Consider the following 24,598-nt stretch of genomic DNA (forward strand, 5'->3'; position numbering starts at 1 on the left):
GTCCCTTGGTTTTCATGATTAACTGTAAGGATTCATCTCAAGCTTTTAAAATTTCGGTTCAAGTTCAGTTTTTTTGTATTTGTGTTGTATTAAGGGCAAAAGTTGTGGTCTAAAATATTAATAACATTTGAACCAGTTCGTCCTGAAGTGGTAAATTGATACATAACAATTCCCGTAAAGGAAATTTACTTTTTTTCAAGAAGCTCCTATCCACTTTGAATACAAGCATGTAAGTGGCCTGGACAGGTGGGGGCTTTTCCCTCTGACATCAAGGTTTCCTATGGAGAAAACTCTTGGAAGATTCAGTCATGGGAGCCTACCATTGTAACTTGATTAGTAATCAGGCATACGTTTGTCACTCCAGAATAATTTATCTGTGTAATTACTTGTAAGCAACCTCAGGACCAAAGTCCATCTAAGTCAAGGAGCAAAGCCCAAACATAAAAATAGAGTATTAGAATAAAATCTTATGCTATAGACAAGACAATAGATTAAAATAAAAGGAAACAAAATCTATAAATTAAAATCTGTCTGAAACAGATTTTCAAAATTTCTGTAAATACTACAGTGGAAGGGCCAATCACACATTCCCTGGAGTTGTAGCTATCATTATTGATAACCTCCTGTTCTTGTATCTAGTAGAGGGGTGGATGTTAAAAGTGGGAATGTGAACAGATTCTTTAATCCATATCTTAAAGCATAATATGTATTAATTTTTAGACAGTTTTTCAACTTACCTGTTCCAAACCATTTATGTTTCTAAAGGTCCAAATTGCAATTTGCATTGGCCCCAGAGACACACAAGTAAGTAGGGCAGCTGGCACCTAAGTGGCATAATGGAGTCTAAGTATCTGTTTCTAGTGAGCACATGAACCAGGACAGTCTGCACCAGCTGAAGTTTCCAGTTTATCCTTGAGTGCTTCCTTGGGGCTTTCAATCTACAGTAGTAGAGGAAGTGGAAAGTACGAAGAGAGTAAAAACCATGGATGTATAAAATTTTCTTCTCTTGTTAGGTCCTCTTTATTGACCCTCTTCAGGAAGAAGCAGCTGGTTTCATGAAACTTATTGAAATAATCTACACTCAGAAAGTACCGCTAAGGTAAATTAACACTGAAATTCTACCTGAGATTAAAGTGGTGAAAGAATTTCCCTTCCTTTTATTCATTTTCATAACTATGGCAGAAAAACTATAGAATCAGTACAACGTTATACTGAATAATTTCCCTATATGAGTGTTGATTAATATAAAAGGGAAAAAGAGTTTGGGGATCATGTATCTATTGATGTTCAATCCTTCATGATTTATTAACTGCAATATCTCAACAAGTCTCAGTCTGACAAAATAGATATGAGAGATTTTAATAAATTGATGATTGATACATTGATTGGTATATATTCTGGGTAAATACTGTGTTTCCACACATTTCTGTTAATTCAGTTGAACAGGTAGTATCTCTGTCTGTCTAGATCTAGCTACATTTAAATGGGAACAAGAAAAACGTATTCTTTATGAACTTTATATCATACCTTCATTATGATTTATAACATTGTTCTGTGATCGGTCTCCATCCATCTTTAGGATGACAGTTATCGATCTAGTTCTACTTACAAAACAGTTTTGTATGCTCCCTGGTATGTTGAGACTGTAGTTCTGAAGGATTCCCAGATCATGCTGTGCAGGAATTTGGAAGATCAACATATCTATAGAATTAGTTTTAAAAAGACTACTCTAGAGGGATAGGATATTTGTTCCATCATTGCAATATGAATATATGTATCTATGTGTATGTATGTATGTATGTATGTAAATAATTTTTGCATATTATATTTCCAGTTGTGCACAACCAAATCAAACTAAAAGCATAGGGAACTGGATAAGAGCAAATCATACTGGGAACCTGCAACCCCTTTCAGCAATATTGGGCAAGTTGTTAATCTTACAGCTTGACAAAATGACTCATCCATGTCAGAGTTAACAGCTAGAGACACAGTTCCTATAGGGCTTCATTACCCTAAAATTGAGAAATACTAAGGAAGATGAGAGTGAATTTACACATTAATAAAGCTGAGTACTGAACACACACAAAAAGAGTCCCAAATAGTTTACCTCTTGTAATTTTGGTAATTCAAACCATGATATGGGTCTAATCAATGATTTGAAAAAAAAAACTACAGTTTGGTATGGTATCATTGACTCTATATATTGTCAAAGATATTATTAGATTGGTATAAAATGTTAATTTTGAGTTCATTTTAATATTTTTGAATCTTGCTGGAATATTACCACATACTTTTCTTGATGAAGGCCCAAGTGACATATTTTAATCTGCTTCCAGTGGTATTTAATCTGCTTTCAGAGTAGTTGTATGCACTTTTGCCATTCTTACAGTATTTTTCTTTTTCCTGAACAGAATTGGCTTTGTTTTCATCTTAAATACTGATGAAGTGGTTGATGGAAATGAAGACGCAGGAGTTGCCCTATGGAGAGCTTTTAACTATGTTACAGATGAAGTGGATATCCCTCAAGCTTTTGTCTCCACAATTAATGTTAGTATTTGTAAGGAGATTAAAATATTGCTTTATTTAAGGTTAGCCTTACTTTCTTAGAGATGCAAAATAGCCACAGCATTGCCAAAACCTTACGCAAGATAAAAATGCCTCATATAAAATGATGGTGTATATAAATTGAGATGCACAAGCAGGAAGTGCCACATATTTAAGGTGGGCAGGGAATACATTAAAAGTGAAAGCAAACTCAAACCAAGTGGGCACCAAATTGTGGCATAATATCTTCCTGAATTCCAAGCTTAGGGCAAAGTATAAAACTAAATGAAGAGAGAAATTAGTCCTGGGCAGAAGTAAATGGGGTATCCATGCTAGGTATGATTAGAAACGGGTCTGAAAACTGCTAGCATCTAAATATCCTTTGTATAAACCTTTGTAGTAATTCCTTCTATAAGGTCCAGGCAGGTGGCCACCTAAATAGTCAGGGAGAAGCAAGGAAGGAAAGAAGTGGGGCAGGCTGATACGGTCTTTTTAAGACAATATAAAATTTAAGGAGGGCTGTGAAATTATAGGGAGGAGACACTCCATAGTCCTTCTACTGAGTTCTGATTGAATTTCAAAATGGGTAGAAAAGGTGATTTAAATCAGTAATATAAGAATGTAATGCAACGTATTATATTTGCTACTGTATGATGTAGTAATATTTACTATCTGAGATGGATTAAAGTAGGCTGTTCAGGCTATCAATCCTTTTAACAGTGAATTCAGGTAACTCAGTGCTGACAGGTTTAGAATCAAAATGAGACCACTAGAAACCAAGTCTTGACATTCACTGGTGAAGGGATGCAAGATCAAAAAACACCTTTAAAAAGAAAGAGATAACTCCTTTAAAGCAGAGCAGCCCATTTTCAGCAAGGTCATCTGGATGTGGAAAAATAGTAGGGAGGGGAGAATGATAGCAGTGTGACCCTTTTTCTCTGGAGGAGAATATGGCTGACTGGGTACCATTCTGAATAAGATTCCTTTTCTAAGGAGGAATAAATATATTACAATAATATTTTGTTAGAGATTCCACTGGTTAATAATTGGTGGTATGATTACTGAATATCTGAGTTCAGGAGTCATAGGCTACTGCATTCCCATTCCAGAACACCAGTGTGTTGATGGTTTGCCTTGTATTCTGCCCATGAGCTTCCTAGAAGCATCTGGCATGTCATCAAGATAAATATTTGGTCTACCTCAGAAGGGATTCTTATCTTCACATAATTCATTTAAATCTTCATAAATTGTAAAAGGACTATTTTGGGACACTTGGAATTCAGAACAAAACAGTGAGCAAATGGATTTTAGAGAAACAGATGTTATCTAATTGAATAACATGGTCCTAGAACAGGATGGGAATTGAAGATATTTGAGATTTAAAACAAAATTTCCAATTCATTTCAGGCAAAATTGAAGCAATGGACTAAAATATTAAGTATGAGCTCCTTAAATTTAGACATTTTGAAGCCAGCAAGAGTCCATTCTTTTCTAAGGAGACTGTTCCAGAATTGTATGCCAATAATAGAAATGACTCAATTTCTAATATAACTTGATTTGTGGTTAATTTAGAACTGTGAGATTATACATCCCACACTTGTCTTAACTTAAACAGATTTTCTCGTTTGGCTGTGAAAGTTTTAATATAGCTACATATTTAGAAATTTACTAATATTTTTGGTCTGGTTGAATGTAAATATTTGTCTTGGTTGCTTGACTCATTTCATAGCTGGTGCGGAAAATAAATAACTAGTTTAATCTGTGCATCATTCCTTTCCTTTTCCTTAGAGAGTGCAGAAATGAATCTGATGGATGAATTAAGAGTGAGAGTGCATTGAAGTATAGTTGATTGAAGATATTGCTGTTGAAAACTGGCTAATAAAGGCAAACCTGTGTTTGGAAGATAGGAGGCTTTAAAAACTATTTATAGTATGAATAATAACAACTGAATATAATTTAAATATTATTTCATATTTTATTGTATTCTAACAGTAGAATAGATTATATCATTTATCTGTCTCTTGCTCTCTTCAATTAGATGTATCGTGAAGTAAAAGATGGTGGTACGCTTTCAGTGGACCATGTGAAGCGTGTTCTTCGTAGACAATTTCCTCATGCTGATATGGAGGAGATCCTGGGTGTTGACTCTGATTATGATGACAAGAGAAAGGTAGAAAGAGTTGAAAACTGCAAAATGAAATACAAAAAACTAAAAGTTTAATAGCCTGGTGTCAAGTCAACTAATCAGTGTGTCTGGCACTGAAATAGCTGTTTGGGGGTGATAAATGTTGAGGAAGTTCATTATTTCTTTGCCCCTGATTCTTATCCCATAGCATCCATATAGCAAGGGATAGTTTAGCTGGGAAAGGCGACCATCAGAAATAGCTTCAGATAATTTTTAATAGCATCTTGATCTGAGAGATCAGAAAATTACATAATTCTAATACTTCTTGGACTAAGCCATCATGATCTAAACAAAAGTGTGAGTCCTAGTTGACTGTTCTTATTGTCATACATTGTTTTGGGAAACCAGATTCTCTTCTGGCTGTTCAGAGCTTCTCCTCTCCACTCCCAAAAATTGCTTTCTGGGAGGTTGTAAGGCAGCCTTCCTTCATTGGCACCATTCTTAAACTTATCTTAAGTTACATTGACTGAGAATTCTTGGCTATGTTGTCTAATATATCTGGAGGCATCAGACTGGGGAATATTGTTGAAAGGGGACAATAAACCATTTTGCTCTTCCAATAGGCAGTATATGGATACTTTTGAGTTTATTTTCTCTTTATATTAATCCCTTTTTCCCACAGTCAGCTATCTTCTGTGAAACTGTGATATCCCTAATTTGTTTAGGCAGGAGCAAAGTTTTATAAGAAGACTGGCCTGGGCCCATTGCCTCAAGCTCTCTTTAATGGTGTGCCTTTTAATAGAAAAGAGATGAATATTGCAGAACTAGAGACCTCTCTGCTGAAGATCATGGATGCCACAGAGGCCTTTCAGCGGGCAGTGTTCATGGTATGTATTTTTTTTTCCTTTAGAAGACAGGAATGTGCAATGAAATTTGGGTTAATAGATTGCTTCATTTATGTTTATATTATATTTATTTTATAATGAGGTGGTTTGGAATTAATGTTGCAAAAATCTAATTACTTAATTTGGAGTCATGATTTTGAAACTTAATCTATAATGATTATCCATACTTTAGAATTTAACTATGTACTTGTTATATTTTAAGATGATTGGAGCCATGGGTTGAGGATAGATTTTGGGTAAAAAATGGACTAATAACAGATACCTATGTCTAGGATTTCTGCCCATATACAAGGGTTGCACCCTTTAGAATTGGATATATAAAATGTTCTATTTAAGGTGATGTAAGAGGAGAAAATATTCAATTTTGTCTCTGATTTAAGTCAGACATGAAACCTATTTCTCATGATCTGCTAAGCTGTAGCTTGTTCCATCATATTTTGTTGAATAAGTAACAGCTCACTCAGTTCACACATTACCTTATGCCATAAACCATGGTTTATCATTCACAGCAGTGTGTAAGTGCTCAGCTATATTTGACATCATCAGTGAGTAACTTACTTACCCATTGATTCAGTGTCAGACAAATCAAGGAATTGCCTCTGTTTACTGGCAAATAGCCAGTTTAGCTGCCATCCAGCTACTCTGCAGTGACTGGCCAGCTGTCATCTTCCTTGCCTTATTGATTAGACGGGGACTGGAGCCACTGCAGATGAGTTGGGAAAGGCTTGGTCACTCCCTATCTCTTTCTGCTTTTCTGAATGAAAGGTTAAAAAAAAAGTGGCTTGAACAACCCCAGTTTTCCAGGGCTTCTCTAACTGTTTGTCTCTGTGCTGGGACCAGAGGACTTAGCAAAATTAGGCTAAGCTAAGATACCCATTCTACCCAGCAGAGGTTCCACATGCTTATCTTAAGTTAACAGGAAGCTATATTCTAAAGATGTGGATGCTGTGGAAATTAAACTGCTCTTGTGGTTATAGGGCTTGCTAAATGATCATAAAGATGCCGTTGATTTCATCATGGAGCAACAGAATATAGTTTCTCATATAAATGACAGAATTCTTGGTGATGAAAAAAGATACTTGAATTTTGAATCCCCATCAGGTAAAGTGAATTCTATTTTTCCTCTTTCTCATTTATTTGTGGGGAATTCATTTTGGTATCATGCTTGATGTTATGCCATATCTTGAATTCTTGCAGTTCCTGTAGATACAAATGACTACTCGACATTTTCCTTCTTGGACTCTCAAGATAAAACATTTGTTATTTCTGAAAACATGAAGTATGTTACAAGGCAAGGTAAGTTTTGTTACATTTAATCTTATTACAGATTCTGTATTCATACTGATTATAATGTAATAACACATTTACAGATAGAATTGTTAACCATAGATTATGCCAACCCAGGATGGTTGCTTTAACTCAGGATATCTACATGAAACCACTGGGAAAGTTCATGCATCAGCAGACGGTTGGGTATCATCAAGATGCTGATGATATCCAGCTGAACATCTCATCCCCAGGCTGAACAGGTGATGCCATCAAGGTGCTGTTGCAGTACCGGGAGGCTGCTAGAATCTGGATGGGGAGGAACAAATTTAGACTTAATCCCAGAGAACTGTGGGTTCAGAACCCATCTGATTCCAGGCAAATTGCATTTCTGATTGTGAAAGCGATGTTGCTTTCTCATACTGAACTGGTTCATAATTTGAGGTTCCTGCTGGACTCACAACTCCTGCTTGAAGAGCAGATGGCAGCTATGGCCAGGAGTGCCTATGCACGGATTCATCTAGAGTGCCAGTTATAACCTTTTCTGGGCAGAAGGCACTTCTCACCACCCCTGCTGCCACAGTCATCTTCCATTTGGATTATTCTAATGCCCTCTACATGAGGCTGCCGTTGAAGACCACTCAGAAAGAACAGCTGGTCCAGAATGCTGCAGGTTAAATAGTTACAGGCACACCTTGGTTTGCCTATGTAACACCTCTACTTTGAGGGCTGCACTGGTGACCAATTAGCTTCCATGTACAGGTTGTCCTCAAAGCCCTTCAAAGGCTTTGATATCGACAGATACCTACAGAATCTCCCCGATGATTCTGCCCATCCAATTTTATTAGGAAAAGTAGGCTCCCTCTAGCTTTCCTCTTGTAATGAAGGTCGCCTGCAGGGCTTTTCAAAGGGAGGTAAATTTAGAGAGAGACTGCGTATGAGTATTGATGAGAGGATTAGTTATTTTGGTTTCTCAGCATAGGAATAGGTTGCTATCTTTTTGCTAGGGTTAATGTTTGCTTTTATTTTTAGAGATTGTGCGCTGGCAGGGATACACAATGTACCCAGTTTACTTTAAAACTAAAAAAGGATGTGGGGGCAAAGGCCTCAGCTACAGATTTTTTTTTTTAAGTTACCCATCATTGTGATTTAGCAAAAATCAGAATTCCATGCTTGGGATCCAAATACTACACAACTCTAAAGCCACACTTGTTAGGATTCATTTTTCAGTATTGTGAGAGTATTGTGGATCACTTGGAAGTCTACCAATAATTCTTGATCAATCTTCTGCCTATTCTTACAATAATCTACACTTTTGTTCTGCTGTTACATTTTCCATTTTGATCACCTATATTGAACAGTAAAAATTCTTGCTGGTTTTTTTTTCTTCAGATGATGCTTTAATCTATCCAGTAACCATATGGATTGTGGCTGATTATGACAAGCCAGATGGAAGGCAGTTGCTTTCTACTGCACTGAAACACCTGGTCAGTTCTTTAAAATTCCTGTCCTTACATCATACAAATAATTTTCCTCAGCCAATTTTGGAGAAGAATGAGCTTGGAAATACAAATAATGGCAGATATGTGCTAGGAAATGACTGCAGCTAAACCTCTGTCCTTTCCTCAGAATAAAAGTATAACAGAACAAAAGAAACTTGTGAAAAGTTTAATTACTGAATAAAATTATTGCACATGACAACGATTATGCATTTGTAATACACAAAGAAAGAAATTTTGCCGGTAGAAACTTTTGGTTAAGAAGCCAAAGAGAATTCTGTGCGATTGAAGCAAAGAGGACAGGAGATTTCTTCTGGCAGTTCTGCATTATCATTAAACACAGATAGAGCAAAAATTCTTCCTTTGTGAAAGCAAAAGATTGTAGGGACAATAAGATTTCTGCCCTGAGCTGTACATCTTGGTATTGACATTCAGAGTATGGACTGGAATTTCTGTTGTTTCTGTGTTTTTTGTGTTTTTATTGCTGCAGGGAGCTATCTAGAACCCAGGAGGATAAGCAAGAGATAAATGCTTTAAAATAAGTATCTACTTACTGTATCTGATACTTGCAAAGTAAACAATTGCTTTTTAAACTTTGCATACCAGACTCTTCTTTTCTCAGCCTTTCTGAATCTCAAGAAAACAAATATTGCTCCCATGCTCTGGTTCTTTCAAAGGCAAAACATTATCTATGGCAGACAGCCCAGGTGAAATCATAATTTAGTCCCATAAAAAGGGCATCTTTGTTTTAAGCTCCCAGTGATTTGGGATCCAATTTTACATCTTTTCGAAGGTCCGGTGCCATGTAGATCCTCTTCTGTAGGGCAGCCTAGGCCACAAAGAAGCACCTGCCTCATAGCGGGATGTTTTGTGTCAACTGCAGATTGTGCTTGAAGGTAGGCCTACCTGTGACTGAAACCAGGGCTTGTGTTAAGCTCCTGATAGCTTGAGTAAACCCCACAACAAGATTTTCATAAAGGCTTCTCCAGAAATCTCAGCCACTGAATACTTTCATTTTTAGGACCCAATTTACCTCTGTTGTAGAGCTTCATTCTCTTACTAACAAATATTTGATGAACAGGAGAGCTATAGTAGCTATCTGTTTTCCAGGTATTGGAAAAATGTTTAGATGTTCTAAACTTGCAGTATTTTCCAAACCACTATCCTCTTTCTGAGGCATTGCAACAGCAGTAACAGCCTGGTTTAGAATATGCAATTGTGGCTAAAGCTGAACTTCTTCCCACAAAGTTTGGCCCTGTTGATATTAGTGGAGTCTTTTTATGCTATACTGGACAATCCATTACCTGTAGGGTCACCATTTCAGAGATACTTACTTACCTAAAGAGATCAACAGAATGACCGCAGATGGGCAAAAAGCAATGGGAGTGGAAATGACTTCGGCTTTCCCATTAACCTTGCTTGTGGGAAGCTGGCAGGGGGTGTCAGAAATCAATGACCACAGCTGACTGCAGCACCGCAGTGGCCACAACTTTGCCAATACAACTGGTGTGAAGATCCTTGAAATTTCAATTACATGGGAGTAAGGGGTCCCGAATTTTGTACACATTCTTTAAGTTAGCCAATTTGAGGTACCTTCATTCAAAAACTGTTGTGCTATGATGCACCGTTTCAGCTAATTGAAGGTGACAAACAGACTGGAGAGTTTTAGTAGTATGTAGACTGGAAATAGGATATGATTGACCAAGAGTCATGCTGAAACACAGATTTACAGACACTGTAATAAAAGAGGTTGATCACATCCTAAGTATTTCAATATTTTAATATTTTAGCAGCTTATTAAGTTAGTATTTTAGTGTTAAGTACACAAAATTCACTTGGTGGTTTTTTTAATTTACTGTAGTGATTTAGTTTTAACATAATTTTTTAATATTTTAGTAGTTGTATTTATAGTGTGTTTTAGTTTGATCTAATTCATTATTTCCAATTTGTTTAGAAAATTTTACTTTTACCTGATCTCTGTAATCTTGCCACAAACACTTTGTGTGTCTCTGTGTGTTTCACTCACTGTAATAACGGTGTGTGTTCATCTGTTCAGAAAGAGTGAAAAGAGAAATAGGAGGACTAAGTCATTAGCTGTATTAATAAACCACAGTTTATAACCTACCTTTATTTTTACAGAAAACCAGCAGTCATATTCAGCTTGGGATTGTGAATAATCCGACTTCAAAAATAACAGAAGATAGCACTATTATTGCAAGAGCAATCACGGCAGCATTTTTAACCCAGAAAAACTCTAATTTGAAAAATTTTCTTGGTCGGATTCTTAAGGAGGAGACGGCAAGGGCCCTTGCTGCAGGAACTAAAATTAAAAAGTTTTTTTTCCCGGTTAGTAGTTGCCTAATTATGCACTTAGCTGAATTTTGGCTGGGTATATAAAACAGTTTCTCTTAATATCACTGGATGCTGTGCATTTTGAAAGATATAACAGCCTATTTCTATAATAAGTTTTTACTATTGTACTCATGTTGCAATTGTGTTCTTGTATATTCAGATATGTATCCATCTGTGTATGTTTTGGTGGTAATTCACTGAATGATCACCCAGTAGAGCTTTACTTATACTGTATCAGCCAGTGCAATGTAGTGTTTAAGGTGTTGGACTAAGACTGTGGTTCAGGTCCATGCTTAGCCATAGAAACTCACATGGTGAATCTGGGCCAGTGACTCTCTCTCAGTCCAACCCACCTGAGAGGAAGGGATTGTTGCTGGGAGAAAGGCAAGATACAAATCTGACAAATAAATAAATAAATACAGTATCATTTCAAGATATAGGCTTTCTTCTGCATTGCTCCCAAGTTATACAAATGTACTCTCTTGGGAGTTGTGTTTGGCCCTCACTCTCCTGGCATTTACGGAAACTGTAACAATGCGTCTCTTTTCCAGACCTTTAGTAGTTAATTGGTTCTGGAATGTTTTAAAATTTTCTTAGCTATGCTGAATACTTGGCAGAGTAGAAGTGCAGAGAATAGCTTCAAATAGATTGAGTAAGACTTGGGAGCAGGTCGTTGCAATAGAATAGAAACAGAAACCAATATCTTTTCTATTTCAGCTTTTCTGAATACTTGAAAAAACTGGATTATGTATTTAAGTTCTCAGCAGAGAAACGTTTTAAACCCGTTTTGTGTAGTCTTTCTAATTAGGACTGCACTTTTATACTTTATGTTCCAGGGTATGGATGCTGATGCTCTTGAGAAGAAATATAATACTCTGGGTGTTGATATAATTCAGACGCATCAGGTATTTTGTCAGGAGGTTCTCAAATTGCTTCCTGGGGAAATGGCTGTTGTTAGCAATGGCAGGGTAAGTAAAGAATGGGTAGATGGCATTTTATTCTTGGGTCATTTTGTTTTATTTAAATGTATTTGAAGAGAAATACCAGTATATTGTCATGCCTGTTTAAAGAGGAAGAAGCAAGGAAATGTATTTCCAATTCATAGTTCCCCATGGGCTCCGGGGGTGATACTTTCCTGTCCTTTGGAGCAGAGCTTCCTCCTTGGATTGAGAAACATGATCCAGCGTTTTTCCTCCTCTAGCCTTTCAGAGCAGAAGGCTTATACTTTTTATCCCCCTTACACCCATTCCTTGTCTAGCAACTGTGTTCCATTCCAGTAACCAGGCTGTAAAACAAAATGGTTGCTAAGTGAACACGTGACAGAGAGAGAGAGTGAGAGAGAGAGAGATGCTGCGAAGATCACTGTTGCTGCCTTCTCATTCAGATAAAGTTTTCTCCTACAGCTATGCCAGCGTTACTCTCACTCCAGTGTGTGTTTTCAGGTGCACGAAATTTGGTTGTAAATGTGCACTTCGGTCGGAAAATGAATTTTTTATTACCATTTATTACTGTCATATTTGCAAATGGTTGTTAAACTTCAGTGAATTGCCATCATTGGTTGGAAGGGAAACTCCAGCTAAGTCCTTTCCCTCCCCTGGAAAGAGGCCTAGTGCAGATGCAGCCAGCAGGGCAGGGGGAGGGCAGCCGTGCCACAGCACCGCTTCTGATTCCCTCATCACTTCACAGGGCAGGACGGAGATGCTGTAATGGCTGCATCGTTTGACATGCAGTGATCACATAGGAGGTAAAACTTCCCTCTTGGGCAGTCTGGGATCCCATCTGACAGGCAGTTTGCTTGCCCAGCGCTACAGTAGGATAGTGGCTGCAGATAAAGGGCCCAATTGGCACATGCAGGTTCTGCCTTCTAGCTGTTCTTGCTCAAGGTCTTGTGAAAAAAAAGAAGCTCAGATGCCCAGGGATGAAAGACAGAGTGGAACAAGCCACCATTTGTGGGAGATCCTTTCCATTATCCTTTTCCTCCAAAAATTAAACCTTGCCCAGTGCAAACTGACAGGGCTTATACCTAAGAAAAACCTTGAAGCACATTTGGATCTGAATCAAAAGCTATGAAAGAGAAATGAGTTAGAACAGGAGGACTTCTTGGAAAAAATGGACTTTCCTATTCTCTGCCTTGTTGGGCCTTTCTTCTGTCTTTCAGTAAGACACAAGCACTTTTGCCCACATCCTGAATTCAACCAGGTTCAGAATGCTATTATTTATTTTCCCCCTCACTATGGTTGAAAACGTCTGGGAAATTTCAGAACATGTGACAAAGCTGTTACCTAATGCTTATAGCCAAGAATGTTTTGTGCCAGCTTCATTAGTTTTCAGTCAGTTTCTAGGCAAAAGTCACCGTGCTTGTAAAACGAAGTATGGTGTTCTTCCCCTAACACTGAACTGTGTCAATTTCTGTTGTGCAGATATTAGGCCCTTTAAAAGAAGATGAATTAAATACCGAAGATTTTGATTTGTTGGAGAAGATAACTCTAAATACAGCAGCTGCAAAGATTAAAACTCTTGTCAAGGAAATGGGTGTTGACAGTAAACGGTAACATTTATTGTGGAGGGTGGAGGGGATTGTAGTAAAGCACATTTTGCAGAAGTTTTGCAGTCAGTAAGGGACACTGGATTTTCCTCATTTGACAAGAGCAGTGCAGAACAACTGTGGAATGATTTCCTATCCTTTTTTTAATGCTCCAGTGTCCTTTTTTTAAAATGGCATTCATTGAGAAGCATTATATATTTGTCTATATCAGAATGGTTGACATTAAAAGGGGGTATTCTTGCATGCAGGGCAGTAATTCCTGACAATTCAGAGAGATTACAACAGAGTAGAAGTGTACAGTAAAAGGTAATTTCCCTCAAATCCAGCTCCACTCCTGTTGACTACACGAATACATCATGTTATTTTTTAGCAATAAAATATAGGGTTCTGCACTCCTGGGATTTCTTGGTGGTCTCACATCCCAGTATTGATCAATGCTGTCCCTACTTGATTAACTTCTACATATGTGTGGACTACTGCGGCATTCCAGATGGGTTTACACATTGTGCTGAAGCATTATTTAGTTAACCATTGTTTGTTGACTAGGTTTGCACATTGCACTAAGCCAAAATTATGATTTAAGAACCACATTACCAGAGTTTATACCATATAGTAAAAACCAAGTAACTATTTGGTGGCCCTGGACTCTGGCTGCTGCTTCTGAATGCTAGGTCAGTAAGACCTTTCTCAACCACAACTTGGATGGATGAGGTAGCCAACCTGGGTTGTATAACCAAGACTCAGGGGTATGTGGAAGGGGTTGCCCCTCTTGGAAATATTCTCACCTGGGTTTTGAGTCTGGCATCAGCTGCGACTCCAGGGCAGGGGAGTGAAGTGGCAGTTGTCATCTGGGAGACCTTGACAGCCTTCAGAGGCTCTGCTCCAGAAATAGTGTGATGTGATTCTCTCTGGTTGATGTTGGGTTCTAGGGAGCATCTGAGTTCGTTGCTGCTGTACTGGCTTCCCTGCTGCTGTACTGGCTCCCTGCCTGAGCTTCTAGACTCCATCATGGGGTTGGTGATGGAACCCCTCAAGGCTTATGGTCTTTGAGGATTTTAATCTGTACCTGGGTGATGTGATGTTGAGTCAGGGGCAGCTCATGAGTTCATGTGCACCAGCGTGACCATGGGCCTGACCCAAATCCAACACATATTGGATATTGCACACTAGATCTTGTTTTTATTTCAGGGCAGTTGTGATGTGATCTCTTTGATATTTTATGGCATAATTTTAGGAAATTCTTCCATTCCTGAGATAAATCCAATTCTTTTCTCTTTTCTTTAGTGGCAGTAATTTAGTAATGAAAGTGAATGCCCTTCTTTCTTCCTTGCCAATAACTGATGACCGCCAAGATGTTGAATTTTTCAAAGACCAACGCAGGTAAAAAACCTTCTAAGTAGCTATTCCTTATTTTTTTCATGACATTTCAGTTGTATGAATAGTGAGCAGGTAATTAGCAATCTATTCTGTTTGCAATATTTATTGCTGCCACCACCACTACTACCACTAGAAAAACACAAGTGATTAACTTTATTTGGGACATTTATACTCCACTTTTCAAAGAGAGATTCATAGAAAAATGCTGACAAACAAATGACAAAGACTTTAAATACTAAACATACTTACACATACCAGAAGAGTATAATCAAAATGAAGTCAATTAAGCTGAATTTATTTCAGGAAGATTGGAGTGTGCATATGTAACTACTTATATAGGAAAAATCAGTCTGCTTTCTCAAAGGTCTGCTCCAAAAGTATAAGGCATGGAGGGTATTCCATCGTTAAGGAACTGTCACCAAGAAAGTTTTCCTCTTATTAGCCATTTGCTGAAAACAAGTTCTCTAAGAAGCTAATCAGTGTAATAATTCAGCATTTAAAATAAATATTCTTGAAATCTCCTTGTATCACTACATTTATTTACAAAGTTTATTTGTGAGTGTTAGTTTTAGATTCTCCAAAAACACAGAAGGGGAAGTATCAGCCAGCTTGATCAAGTCATGTTTGCCAAAATACAAGAATGGGTAGGAGGCAGCACACACTTGAAACAGCTCAGAAGAACTGGGGAGATTTGGTATCCACCAATAGGAATGTGGAGAGCTTGACTAAAATAACAACCTTTTTCAAGATTATCAGACTGAGATGAAACTCTTACCTTTTGGTGTATCCCAAACCCCAGCTTGCTGCCTCCAGACGTGCTAGCATATAGTTCCTATCATCAAGATTGAAACTGAAGACCATAAACCAGAGAACCAAATGGTACTGTAGTTGAAGGATTTGGGAACAGGTAGAAGGATGAATCCAAAACACCCTTCCCCACTTCAGGTCTGAATACTTGCCCTCTCTAGGGAAAATCACTTCCGATGCATGTTTTTAGTTTTTCATTTATTACAGGCATAAACTATTATATGGCATGTGTCTTTCTAGTGGAGCAGTTCACAGTTTGGAGATACCAGAGATATATTCAATAAAATGCATCCATTTGTTGAATCAGAACATGTTTTATAAAATAGTTTATAATTGCAACAAGATAATACAGTATATTTCCTGTGAACATTACATCTTCAAGTCATACATGCCTTTAAGATTTTTTGTTGAATGCTTAATGTGTGTCCCCTTTGCCTTCTCTACGTAGCATACTGAAGATAAATCCAGAGCAAAGTGAACCCTACTTTGATGTAGTTGGTGCTGTTGATCCACTAACAAGAGAAGCCCAGAAGTTATCACATTTATTGATTGTAAGAGCACACTGATACCTTGTGCACTGTGGTGACCTTAAGCCAATTTAATATTGGTTTCTATACAGTGTAACTGTTCTATTTAAGTTCTTTCTTGAAATTGTAATTATCGACTCTGAATTGTATACATTATATGATGAGAGATCCAGGTTTAAATTTACAGGGGGTCACTTTGATATCCTCAGTAACCAGAAATGAAAACCAGGGTGAAAAAAATGGGACTAAAATTAAATATAAAAAATAAACTAATGACAACAGGTACATCAACCAGCTTTAGCGTGAAGAAGCAGGATAGAAAGAATATTGGCACTTTTGAACTTTGGTGTTGAAGAAGACTCCTGAGAATACCATGGATAACCAGGAAAACAAGCAAGTGGATCACAGATCATCAATTCAGAGTTCTCACTTAGGGCAGAAATGACCAGGCTCAAGTTATATTTTGGACACAATGCAATGATCTAGTTCTCTGGAAAAATTTATAATGTTGGCAAAGGTGGAATAAAAGAAGAAAAGAATTACCAAAAGCATAGTTGATGGATTCAGTTACAGTGGCAGTACCCACTGCCATTGCATGAAGGGCCTGCCTGGTTGGGGACAGATCATTCCTGGAGAAAGTCTGTCTGTGTGGTCACTAAGAATTTGACATAAATCAATCAGTTGATAATCTTGGCACCAACATGATAGCAAATTACAACTCAATGGCCCTCCATTCAGGGTGATGCACAAAGTAGCAGCCAAATGCACACTTGACTCCGATTGCCCCATTTTAGCTTCAGCGGGCCATGGTTCTCATCATTAGTGGAGATGAGAAGAATAGGAAAAGGAGATGAGAGCCAGTTTGGTCTAGTGGTTAAGGTGCTGGGCTAGAAACCAGGAGACTGTGAGTTCTAGTCCCATTTTAGGCATGAAAGCTGGCTGTGTGACCTTAGGCCAGTCACTCTCTCTCTCTGCCCAACCCACCTCACAGGGTTGTTGTTGTGGGGAAAATATGAGGAGGAAGGAGTATTAGGTATGTTCACCACCTTGAGTTATTTATAAAATAATAAAGGCGAGATAGAAAATTAAATTAGATTCCTGTGGCACTTCCCCAGAGACTTAGGCATTCTGTCCCAAGATCGAATGATAACTTTGTATCTAGTCCATAGCTGCTACAACTATGTGTCTGAGATTGAACAGAGCAATTTCTGAATATGAATCTTCTAGGTTCAGGTGTAAGACAATCTTGACCCAGGACAACCAACCACCAGCAGCTCTTAAAGTTGATTTGATACAACTTTGAATGGTGGTACACATACAAAAACTGGTATCACAAGCAACAGCTCTGTCTCCAGGGATCAAGGATGGTAGTTGGATTTAACCTTGAAAAACCTTTCTCATCACCAGAAGGTGAACCCAAAAGTCTGATCCTAGGGTTAAAAAGAGAAACCAATTTGCCTAAGAATCAAGATGCAGATTATTCTGCTGCATTGTGCTAACTGTTGCATATTCATTCATTCATTCCTAAGGTTGTCCACTTGTCAAGCGACTTAAAATTATCAATATGCAAACATCACAAAACAGTAAGAAACACTATGCTGGGGATAAGAAACTTCAATTACCCACAATTAGGCAGGTTCACACTGGCTCCTATCATGGTGCCTAATGGAACATAGTTTTTTCCCATTTCCAGCGTGACCAGCGCAAGTTTTGTTGTTCTAGTGGAATACAGAGTAAAAGCTGAGTTCTACCACTCTAGGCTGAATCAATACCTGTGACTTCAGAGGACAGGAAGAAGCCTTAATCTCTGCCTTCTAGCTAGAAGTGGTAGCGTTAGCCTTTCCTGTTGGGTTCATCTTCCTGTGGTCAGACAGGTGCTTCATGGTAAAACTAACTATTATTTCTCACGCTAGCTTCATTGGGGAGTAGTAAGGATTCTTTCTATTAAGGCTTAATTCCTAAATAAAGTTGCTTATTATTGAAATTGCAAATAAGTATAGGATGGAAGAGAAGGTGGAGGCATGTAAATTTGCAAATTCTTTGTTTCTAGTTTGGAGAACTGCTTATGTAAATATTAAGGGATAGGATTAGGAAAATGGGAAAAATTGCAGGCAGAAGACTTAACATGGAAATTGCTTTCATTAGGTGCTTGGTCAGGTTGTCAACATGAAGCTGAGGCTGTTCATGAACTGCAGATCGAAGCTGTCAGAAGTACCGTTGAAAAGGCAAGTAACATGAAGAAGTTTGTTACTAAAATGGGTGCAACAATATGAAAGTAGAGTTTCACAGCTGGTCTTTATTGGTGAAATGGTTTCTGGAAAACACCATGTGTGACAATGAATATGGCTCATGAAACATCAACATGTTTACGTTCCAGCAACTTTACCTAGGAGTCATTTCACTACAAGTAGTCCTTGCTTAACAACCACAATTGGGACTGGAATTTAGATCGCTACGTGGGCGGTCATTAAACGAATCCGGACCCGATTTTATGACCATTTTTGCGGTGGTTATTAAGCGAATCACTGTGGTCGTTAAGCAAATCACATGACCATTAAGTTAACCATGTGGTCATTAAGCAAATCACATGGTTCCCTATTGATTTTGCTTATCGGAAGCTGTCTGGGAAGGTCAAAAATGGCGATCGTGTGACCACGGGATGCTGCAACCGTTGCAAATGCGTGACAATTGCTAAGTGCCCAAATCGCAATCACGTGACCTGTTATATGCTGTTAATGCTGTTATAACTCCTGATGGTCGCTAATTGAATGGTCATTAAGTGAGGACTACCTGTAATACGATTTATACTTAGAAGCTGGTGCAGACTTGGGCAGGACAGTGTAAGTTCTTCACCTAATTTCACTGGTCCTCTTTTGAACATTTCACTTGGTCCTGGCAATTGATATGTAGAATTCTGAGCCTTTGTAGCTGGCTCAGCCAGGAGGGGAGATGAAAAAGAAGAAAGTGCTATCAAAGAAGGAGACAAGGTTTGTCAACAGAAAGAGGAAAAAACAGCTGGTCCAGTCATTGCTATCATGCTTCTCTCAAATTCCTTCCCCACAAAGGAGTGGGCCTTTGAGAGAAGAAGGCCTACTCCAAGTATATGCAGGATTGGTTCCCTAGCCTCTTCCCTATTCTGTTGTTGCAGTTCTCTGGAACATCTTTGCTGCTCCCTGCTGTCCTCCAAGAATCCTCATTTCCTTTTCTTCTCCTTAAATACTTTGCCTTCCTGTTTTTTTCCATCAACATCAACTTGCCTTTTACCTGAATCTTCTATCTAGGGTAATAGCACTCTTTTAAAAACAAGCTTGACACCAATGCATTCCATAACACTTGCGTTTTCCTGGCAAATGTTGTATCCTGAACTGGATGTATTACTTCCCCAAAAGCTTTGTAACAATTATCATGTTCTTGGTCTGTATTGACAGGGAAGAGACCGTCTTTGTCAAGGGTTAATATAATTGGATCCAGGTTAGAACGATATAGCATTAGAAATTAAAAATAGGAGCACACAAAAAAGTGGATCCAAGTTCTTCATAACTTGCAGACTGAACGTTTCGAATATAACACAGTTACTTGCCCAGCAATAATAAATGTATAAAATAGAATCAAAACATTCTGAAGCTTTTACAAATTGTTGTGCAATCCTCCAAAATGCCCTTAGCTTTGCTTTGCTTTGCTTTGCTTTGCCTTGCCTAGTTATATTTTTGCTTTGGCCATAGTTTCTATCGTTTGGTTATGGAGCCAGAACTCTCTGTGGGGTCCAATAATTTCTTTCCTCTTCCACCCGGAGCAAACTTCCTTGAAATGCCAAAGTCTCCTCTTCTGACACTAAACATGATAACTCCAGAAAGTTGGTTGGTTGAAGCAGTGAGCAGTTCTTATGACCTTGACAACATTCATTTAAAAGATGTAAGTACTAGTTCTTAAGCATAGTGTACAAAGAATTGTAATAAATACATAGTTAACAAGTTTCTTTCTTTTTTTTTTCATTTTTCAGATGTTTTAGGACTTGTATTTTTCTTAAAAACTTTAGCTTTCATTCCAGGCATGGAGAATACATAATATTTGAAAAGTACTTATCCTAGCAAGAGTAAGTGCTCTGTGTGTGGCTATGCTCAATATTTTTGACTATTCATATGTGTTTTTTCTAAAGAATATGCATTTTCACAGGTAGATGGGGTGGTTTCAGCTGAGTATGAATTGGAATACTTGTTGCTGGAAGGACATTGTTACGATGTGACCACTAGGAAGCCACCTCGTGGATTGCAGTTCACTCTTGGAACAAGGAATAATCCTGTCAAAGTTGATACTATTGTGATGGCCAACCTGGTAGGTCCTGGCTGAGGCAGGAGAGTATGTATCTAATTTAGGCAAATGCTCATTGTTCTTATCTAATATGTCTGCTAATATTATTAATGGCATGGTCTATTATTGTTTGAATCTTGTAATTTTTCTTGCCAAGAAGGGATTGTTTATGGAGTAACATCAGAGATGCTTAAACTGAGGCATTAAATGCTTAAAACTTGTGCTTGTGGATCTCACTTACAAATTAGGGAACCTAGTAATCTAAGTTAATAAGTTACATGACATCAGAATATAATATAGCATATGATGTCATTTAACTGTGTCATTGAATATCCTGAGCAGCACACTCATGAATGGTGTTACAATATAATTAGATGTAAAACTTGTGGCCCCAGGATCACATGGCAACCCTTTCCCCAAAGTCTTGAGTAGGGTCTCCAGAGCCTTTTGAAAAGTTGTTGTGAAACGGTGGTAATCAGGGTGTTTAAAGCACCCTATGCACTGAACAGCTGATTTTAAATGGTGCATGTCCACAATGAAGCATGCATGGTTCATATGTTTTGGGCCATGCGCAGAATGATACTGTTGGCATGTACGCAGACTGAAGTGGGGCTAAATGTAATAGTAAACAGTTTAAGAAATGGAAATGGAAAGTTCCAGTCTTCTTGTGGTTGGAATAGGGGAACACACAAAGTCTATGCAAACTTCTTCAAGTTGAGCTCCTCCTGGTAACTTCATAGATGCAGCCATGCTGTTTTCTTGGCAGCAGAGTAGAAATAGTTTGCTGTTGTCTTTTTCTGGGATACTTTTCAATATCCCAGGCCAGATTATTGTTCTGATTACTCTGGAGATCTCCCATCCAATTCTAACCAAGCCCAACTTTGCTTAGTTCTAAGCCAAGCCAGGTTGGCTATGGCTGAGACAACTCCCAACAGCCCAGCCTGCAGGGCTGATAGTCAGGAATGCTGCATGTTGTAGTTCAGCAGTTTCTGGAGTGCCACATATCCAAGCTTCCTAAAGAAGTTGAGAATCAAAATGTCAATATAAATGAATTTCACAAGTAACAGTAGCAGCATTAATTTATTTCTCTTCTAGATCTATAAATCTATAGTAACCTTGGCTTCCAGTGGAAAGAAAAGCAGCCTGTTAATTCTAGTGTCTGGGAAATCTACTGTCTCACCTGAAGTGAAGGAGATTTGATTCTTTGATTCAAAAGCCAACATAAAATAATCTATTTTAGATTATTTAAATAATCTAAAATAATCTATTTTAGATTATTTCTACTTGGTGGTGAGGTGTTGCATTTGGACCAGGGAGACCAGGTTCAAGTTCCCACTCAACAATGAAGCTCACTTGGTCCAGTCACTTTTTGTCAATGAAACCTCCTTCTCAGGATTGTTGTTGCGTGAATAAAATGAGGAGATCCTCATATACACCATGTTGAAGTCTTAGAGAAAAGATTGTATAAATATAGTACTAAAATATGAAAGAATACATTGCCAATGCTTGTGCATATATTTGCTTGTATGATGATGCAAGATCCAAACAGAAAGGGTAGATTTCACTGATTCTTAATAGTTTGGCATCTGTGTTTGATGAGACCGTTTCTGGTAAGCAGTGTCTAAATCCAGTGGGACCTTTTGTTTGTTTGTCTGTTTGCTTTGCAGGGGTATTTTCAATTAAAAGCCAACCCAGGGGCTTGGATTTTGAGACTACGTGAAGGAAGATCTGAAGAAATTTACCAAATATTTAAGTAAGACAGAATTACAGCCTAACTGTTGTAAATATGAACACATTTTATATTGGCTTGAACATAAACTAGAGTTGGTGAAGAGAAATTTTTATTTATTTATTTATAACTTTATTCACCGCCCATCTCCATGTCATGGGGGACTCTGGGTGGTTTACAGTAAAATAAGAAATAGTTTGAAGACACCAGCAGAAGATGCTGTTCATTTTGCACATTCCAGAGATAATACCAGAATTGGCCTTTTGGACTAATTTGATTTGCTTTTAGCATCTTCAGCCTTTACTGATGTTTGCCAAACTTTCTTAACTTAGAGATGATCCTTTTGCTCCATTTCTGTCATGAGTAAGGATGGCGAGCAGGGGGCTCTCACCCAGACTGTCAAGCGCATGCGTAGCACTGAGGAACTGTTCAGCCATTCAAAGAGACACAGATCGGGACCGCCTTAACCTTTGGGGTTTATATGGCTGGGTTTTCCCACGCTTTCTCAGTTTGTTAGGATTCTTGTTAAGTACTACTAATAAATATTAGAGACCAAGTCCTCGCCTCAGTGTGTTTCCTGGTAATCAGGACAATTTCTCCTTTTTCCACTTCACTTTATGAAGGAATATCATTATTTAGCACAGCTGAACTACAGCTCTCTATAACCTTTAGCCAACCTGGCCAATGGTGGGGAATGCTGGAAGCTAGAGTCAAGCAACACCCAGAGGTCCACAGGTTTCCCACCTAGTGTGAAGACAAGGCTAGGAGTGCACCACAAATATACAGTGGCCCATAAATTATGTAAAACTTTTTAGCCTTCCAGAAGGCCGTGAAGACCGGGCTCTTCCCCCAAGCACTGGGCTAGGGTGGGGCTTGAGTCAGCCGTTTGGTTGGTCTGGCACCTGGTGGGAAGGGTGGACCTATTTTTATTCTTGTTCTCATTGGTTGCTGTGAGTCATCTGGGATCGCTATGGGAGATGGGCGGCCATGTAAGTTCAATAAATAAATAATAAAATTAAAGCCTTTTTTAAAGTAAGGAGCAAGATAAGCTGAAATGGCAGTTGTGCAAATTTGCTTATTTGTCATGGCTTAGATTTGTAGAATTCAACTTAAGTTAAAATTTAGATGGTTCTCTCTTTAAAAATTGTAAAGCTGGTGTATTATTTGGCTTGTTTTGGGGGTAATTTCATAGCTGTCTGTAGTACAGTATATATGTGCTGCTGTGGTCTAGGACTGAAATGAAGAGAGAGAGAGAGAGAGAGAGAGATGCTTTGTGTGTATGCGTACCCTCACATTCTCTCTTCCATTCTGTCTCTCCTTACACAAATATACACACCCAGATACAAGCACATAGGCTTAGAAAATAAAGTTTACAGCCAAGTGCTTCATGAGAGTCAAACATGTAAGCATTGGCTTGTGGTTTACATGGGTCAGGCTGACACTTTTTAAAAAAATCATTAGCTTTCAGCCTTCTGTTTTGAAAGTTTTCTTTATAAAAAAAAGTGCTCTGCCCTTTAGACATTTATGGCGATGTTATTCATGATAAGATCATAAGTTAGAAGAAGCTGCACCTGTTAGCCAGATTCTTTATGCTGTGTTGCTAAGAATGACGGCAGATCTAAATTTGGAATCTCAAGTGACAGGATTTCAGTCTAATCACTGTGATTCATTTGCAGCTAAATCTAGAGCTCATCTACCTATTTATAATTTTATCAGGCACCCTCAGAGCTTGAACTAGGAATTCTGCAGACTAGACATTGTTTGCCTCCTCCCTATACTTTCTTGGGAATCAGTTAATTTTCCCAAATTAACGTCCTTCTGTATTGCTGTATGAGTTCCTGCATTCTCTCAGCTGATGCCATTTCCTTGCTAAGGTGTTAGCTATGGACAAACTTCCCAGTGAAGAAATTCCATAAATTGTGAATGATGAAATTGTGGAGAAAAAAAGCCCTTTTCATCCTTATTACCACCCATTTAATTTCTTGTTTTGGCGACACTCAATTCCATTGTAAATTGATGGAGGAAGATGCAGCTTTTAACCTATTTGGGTTCTAAAATGGAAAGTCAGCAATCACCATAGAAAGAGAGATTCATAGCAAGTTATTCCAGTTAAAATCTTCCCTGATGTATTTTTAATTAATTGCCGCTTTTGAACTGTCTTCGTAGCCCTTACACTAATCTTAAAATTGATTTTTTTTCTATGAACGAGGAAATAGAGTTCTAGGTTTGTTCATGAAAAAACAGTAGTTTAATCACATTATTATTAAAACTAAAATCAAATGATAAAATATTTTGGATCATTCTTTCTGTATGTCTAAAAGTGTAGCAGCAATTGTCTTGGAGTTTTTGTTTTTTGGTACTATATTCTATAATCTTTATGTTTGTGAGGGGCTGCTTTAGTTAGGGATAATTATGAGCTATGTAAACTAAAAAAATACCTTATTCTTAACATATTTAATAAGTGCAGCAGAAATTTTTTAAAAGATTACAACTACCCTCTTCTGATTGGAGAGCTGGCCATCAAAAATCAAAGTTTTGAAGGGAAAGTGATAGAAATTAAATACTATCTTATTTTGATATTAATCTTTTTTTTTTTTGCTGAATGTTGTGTGCA

General features: G+C 38.0%; 1 protein-coding gene across 1 annotated transcript in view; it reads left to right on the forward strand.

Moving 5' to 3' along the window:
- Nucleotides 1-24,598, forward strand: part of UGGT2 (UDP-glucose glycoprotein glucosyltransferase 2) — a 78,426-nt gene that overhangs the window by 37,619 nt on the left and 16,209 nt on the right. Inside the window, exons 14-29 of the mRNA XM_063304651.1 lie at nucleotides 1,014-1,099; nucleotides 2,412-2,547; nucleotides 4,583-4,714; nucleotides 5,395-5,556; nucleotides 6,552-6,675; nucleotides 6,772-6,870; nucleotides 8,233-8,327; nucleotides 10,479-10,685; nucleotides 11,528-11,659; nucleotides 13,112-13,239; nucleotides 14,521-14,616; nucleotides 15,869-15,971; nucleotides 18,093-18,172; nucleotides 19,670-19,859; nucleotides 20,121-20,279; nucleotides 21,923-22,008. Coding sequence (XP_063160721.1) covers nucleotides 1,014-1,099; nucleotides 2,412-2,547; nucleotides 4,583-4,714; nucleotides 5,395-5,556; nucleotides 6,552-6,675; nucleotides 6,772-6,870; nucleotides 8,233-8,327; nucleotides 10,479-10,685; nucleotides 11,528-11,659; nucleotides 13,112-13,239; nucleotides 14,521-14,616; nucleotides 15,869-15,971; nucleotides 18,093-18,172; nucleotides 19,670-19,859; nucleotides 20,121-20,279; nucleotides 21,923-22,008 — 2,015 coding nt within the window. The remainder of the gene's footprint in view (nucleotides 1-1,013; nucleotides 1,100-2,411; nucleotides 2,548-4,582; nucleotides 4,715-5,394; nucleotides 5,557-6,551; nucleotides 6,676-6,771; nucleotides 6,871-8,232; nucleotides 8,328-10,478; nucleotides 10,686-11,527; nucleotides 11,660-13,111; nucleotides 13,240-14,520; nucleotides 14,617-15,868; nucleotides 15,972-18,092; nucleotides 18,173-19,669; nucleotides 19,860-20,120; nucleotides 20,280-21,922; nucleotides 22,009-24,598) is intronic.

The sequence above is a fragment of the Candoia aspera genome, chromosome 5 (assembly GCF_035149785.1).
Source record: "Candoia aspera isolate rCanAsp1 chromosome 5, rCanAsp1.hap2, whole genome shotgun sequence".
Lineage (NCBI taxonomy): Eukaryota > Metazoa > Chordata > Lepidosauria > Squamata > Boidae > Candoia > Candoia aspera.